At 48.1% G+C, this 5,000-nt stretch overlaps 1 protein-coding gene across 1 annotated transcript in view; it reads left to right on the top strand.

Annotated features, from left to right (window-relative positions):
• Positions 1–5,000, top strand: part of LOC113829662 (nascent polypeptide-associated complex subunit alpha, muscle-specific form-like) — a 10,482-nt gene that overhangs the window by 4,413 nt on the left and 1,069 nt on the right. The window contains exon 2 of the mRNA XM_070143123.1: positions 739–5,000. This exon is cut by the window's right edge and continues 1,069 nt beyond it. Within this exon, the coding sequence (XP_069999224.1) occupies positions 739–5,000 (4,262 nt within the window). The remainder of the gene's footprint in view (positions 1–738) is intronic.

Genomic DNA, 5,000 nt, shown 5'->3' on the forward strand with positions numbered 1-5,000 from the left:
TCTCTTGCAATCTATAGCAAATTTGTAATATTACCCTTACATTGAGTACTTTGTTTAGTCTATCAGAACAGGATATGAGTGATGCAGTTACTATACTAGCCAAGTTTCTGCCATCTACACGGTATAAACAAAAGCTTTTGGATGACCATAAAATATCTGTCTCCAGTTAGCAACTTACACTGGTTATGTACAGAATTCCATTTTTTCTAAACATATTAATTTCTGAAAGATGGAATAATGAACTGGTTGCATTGATATCATGAATTTATAACCTCTCTGACAGGGATTTGAACCCCTACCGCAATTGCAAAGAATTCACAAGACGGTCACTCTATCCACTGATACACGACCCAACAAAAGAAGTGTGCAACTAGGAGCTTACTAGCATCCATAGACATTACCTATCTACTCATACATGAATAAGGATAGCGAAGTTTTACCCACACTCCCCGTGAGCACTCGGTATATATAGAAAGAGCAGTTCAAATTCCAGGGGTTCGAATCCCTGTCAGAGAGGTTATAAATACATATTCATTTCTTCATCTTACACAAGCACACATATGCATGTTAATTTCTAGAGTTTGTTTTAGCTTTCACCTCACACAGTGATACTATACACACAACTTTATATATTAATATATATGTAGAGATTTGGAGATATGGATATAGATGAAAATAAATGAATTGACAAATAGACAGATGAAAAATATCTTCATTTTATGCAATCTGATATTGCAGGTACTGTTCAGTTCTTTATTGGCCAGCATCGCCACTTCCTTCTCTGATAATGTGGGAAGATTCGATCCTGATCATTACTACATCCTCCAGAGTGGAGGATTCTACAAATATGGACACCAAAGAGATGGCACTTATGAAAAAGCGGAGGCGAGCCAACCAGGAAACGTTTTAGGAGAATTTGGTTTTAGAGATGCTTCAGGAACAGACTACAAATTAGAATACACTGCCGATCACAGAGGTTTCCAGCCCTCTGGTGATCACCTGCCTTTAGTTCATACAAGAACTGCATTAGAAAATCTTGGAGTTGGGGTTGTATCTTCTGATGGAGGTTACACCTTTAACTATGAAACTGACTCCAGTGATCGAAAAGAAAGCGCTGACCCAAACCTTAATGTTAAAGGAAGATTCAGTTTCCAAGGCACAGACGGACGCCGAAAAACTATTCGGTATAGAGCAGGAGCAGATACTGGGTTTGTTGCTCAAGGAGATCACATTCCTGTTTCCCCGGAGATACCATCAGGATCACAGGTAGTTCCTCAGACTAGGAGTGGCCCTTCAGCACCTGCACCATCTTCAGCCCCTGCATCCCCAGCACAAGTGAGCAGCTCTTCATCACCAGATGGAAGTTACAGTTTTAATTACGAAACTGATTCTAGTGACCGAGAAGAGAGTGCCGATCCAAACCTCAATGTTAAAGGAAGATTCAGTTTCCAAGGCACAGACGGACGCCGCAGAACTATTCGGTATAGAGCAGGAGCAGGTACTGGGTTTGTTGCTCAAGGTGATCATATTCCTGTCTCCCCAGAGGTACCATCAGGATCACAGATACCTCAGACTAGGAGTAGCCCTTCAGCACCAGCACCGTCTTCAGCACCAACCCCGTCTTCAGCACCTGCATCCCCAGCGCAAGTGAGCAGCTCTTCATCACCAGATGGAAGTTACAGTTTTAATTACGAAACCGATTCTAGTGACCGAGAAGAGAGTGCCGATCCAAACCTCAATGTTAAAGGACGATTCAGTTTCCAAGGCACAGACGGACGCCGCAGAACTATTCGGTATAGAGCAGGAGCAGGTACTGGGTTTGTTGCTCAAGGAGATCACATTCCTGTCTCCCCGGAGGTACCATCAGGATCACAGATAGTTCAGCAGACTAGGAGTAGCCCTTCAGCACCAGCACCGTCTTCAGCACCAGCACCGTCTTCAGCACCTGCATCCCCAGCGCATGTGAGCAGCTCTTCATCACCAGATGGAAGTTACAGTTTTAACTATGAAACCGATTCTAGTGACCGAGAAGAGAGTGCCGATCCAAACCTCAATGTTAAAGGACGATTCAGTTTCCAAGGCACAGATGGACGCCGCAGAACTATTCGGTATAGAGCAGGAGCAGGTACTGGGTTTGTTGCTCAAGGAGATCACATTCCTGTCTCCCCGGAGGTACCATCAGGATCACAGATAGTTCCTCAGACTAGGAGTAGCCCTTCAGCACCAGCACCGTCTTCAGCACCAGCACCGTCTTCAGCACCAGCCCCGTCTTCAGCACCTGCATCCCCGGCGCAAGTGAGCAGCTCTTCATCACCAGATGGAAGTTACAGTTTTAACTATGAAACCGATTCTAGTGACCGAGAAGAGAGTGCCGATCCAAACCTCAATGTTAAAGGACGATTCAGTTTCCAAGGCACAGATGGACGCCGCAGAACTATTCGGTATAGAGCAGGAGCAGGTACTGGGTTTGTTGCTCAAGGAGATCACATTCCTGTCTCCCCGGAGGTACCATCAGGATCACAGATAGTTCCTCAGACTAGGAGTAGCCCTTCAGCACCAGCACCGTCTTCAGCACCAGCACCGTCTTCAGCACCAGCCCCGTCTTCAGCACCTGCATCCCCGGCGCAAGTGAGCAGCTCTTCATCACCAGATGGAAGTTACAGTTTTAACTATGAAACCGATTCTAGTGACCGAGAAGAGAGTGCAGACCCAAACCTCAATGTTAAAGGACGATTCAGTTTCCAAGGCACAGATGGACGCCGCAGAACTATTCGGTATAGAGCAGGAGCAGGTACTGGGTTTGTTGCTCAAGGAGATCACATTCCTGTCTCCCCGGAGGTACCATCAGGATCACAGATAGTTCCTCAGACTAGGAGTAGCCCTTCAGCACCAGCACCGTCTTCAGCACCTGCATCCCCAGCGCAAGTGAGCAGCTCTTCATCACCAGATGGAAGTTACAGTTTTAATTACGAAACCGATTCTAGTGACCGAGAAGAGAGTGCCGATCCAAACCTCAATGTTAAAGGAAGATTCAGTTTCCAGGGCACAGACGGACGCCGCAGAACTATTCGGTATAGAGCAGGAGCAGGTACTGGGTTTGTTGCTCAAGGAGATCACATTCCTGTCTCCCCGGAGGTACCATCAGGATCACAGATAGTTCCGCAGACTAGGAGTAGCCCTTCAGCACCAGCACCGTCTTCAGCACCAACCCCGTCTTCAGCACCTGCATCCCCAGCGCAAGTGAGCAGCTCTTCATCACCAGATGGAAGTTACAGTTTTAACTATGAAACCGATTCTAGTGACCGAGAAGAGAGTGCCGATCCAAACCTCAATGTTAAAGGACGATTCAGTTTCCAAGGCACAGATGGACGCCGCAGAACTATTCGGTATAGAGCAGGAGCAGGTACTGGGTTTGTTGCTCAAGGAGATCACATTCCTGTCTCCCCGGAGGTACCATCAGGATCACAGATAGTTCCTCAGACTAGGAGTAGCCCTTCAGCACCAGCACCGTCTTCAGCACCAGCACCGTCTTCAGCACCAGCCCCGTCTTCAGCACCTGCATCCCCGGCGCAAGTGAGCAGCTCTTCATCACCAGATGGAAGTTACAGTTTTAACTATGAAACCGATTCTAGTGACCGAGAAGAGAGTGCCGATCCAAACCTCAATGTTAAAGGACGATTCAGTTTCCAAGGCACAGATGGACGCCGCAGAACTATTCGGTATAGAGCAGGAGCAGGTACTGGGTTTGTTGCTCAAGGAGATCACATTCCTGTCTCCCCGGAGGTACCATCAGGATCACAGATAGTTCCTCAGACTAGGAGTAGCCCTTCAGCACCAGCACCGTCTTCAGCACCAGCACCGTCTTCAGCACCAGCCCCGTCTTCAGCACCTGCATCCCCGGCGCAAGTGAGCAGCTCTTCATCACCAGATGGAAGTTACAGTTTTAACTATGAAACCGATTCTAGTGACCAAGAAGAGAGTGCAGACCCAAACCTCAATGTTAAAGGACGATTCAGTTTCCAAGGCACAGATGGACGCCGCAGAACTATTCGGTATAGAGCAGGAGCAGGTACTGGGTTTGTTGCTCAAGGAGATCACATTCCTGTCTCCCCGGAGGTACCATCAGGATCACAGATAGTTCCTCAGACTAGGAGTAGCCCTTCAGCACCAGCACCGTCTTCAGCACCAGCCCCGTCTTCAGCACCTGCATCCCCGGCGCAAGTGAGCAGCTCTTCATCACCAGATGGAAGTTACAGTTTTAATTACGAAACCGATTCTAGTGACCGAGAAGAGAGTGCCGATCCAAACCTCAATGTTAAAGGACGATTCAGTTTCCAAGGCACAGACGGACGCCGCAGAACTATTCGGTATAGAGCAGGAGCAGGTACTGGGTTTGTTGCTCAAGGAGATCACATTCCTGTCTCCCCGGAGGTACCATCAGGATCACAGATAGTTCCTCAGACTAGGAGTAGCCCTTCAGCACCAGCACCGTCTTCAGCACCAGCACCGTCTTCAGCACCAGCACCGTCTTCAGCACCTGCATCCCCAGCGCAAGTGAGCAGCTCTTCATCACCAGATGGAAGTTACAGTTTTAATTACGAAACCGATTCTAGTGACCGAGAAGAGAGTGCCGATCCAAACCTCAATGTTAAAGGACGATTCAGTTTCCAAGGCACAGACGGACGCCGCAGAACTATTCGGTATAGAGCAGGAGCAGGTACTGGGTTTGTTGCTCAAGGAGATCACATTCCTGTCTTCCCGGAGGTACCATCAGGATCACAGATAGTTCCTCAGACTAGGAGTAGCCCTTCAGCACCAGCACCGTCTTCAGCACCAGCCCCGTCTTCAGCACCTGCATCCCCGGCGCAAGTGAGCAGCTCTTCATCACCAGATGGAAGTTACAGTTTTAATTACGAAACCGATTCTAGTGACCGAGAAGAGAGTGCCGATCCAAACCTCAATGTTAAAGGACGATTCAGTTTCCAAGGCACAGACGGACG

This window comes from Penaeus vannamei, chromosome 30, assembly GCF_042767895.1.
Source record: "Penaeus vannamei isolate JL-2024 chromosome 30, ASM4276789v1, whole genome shotgun sequence".
NCBI classification, from domain to species: Eukaryota; Metazoa; Arthropoda; class Malacostraca; order Decapoda; family Penaeidae; genus Penaeus; species Penaeus vannamei.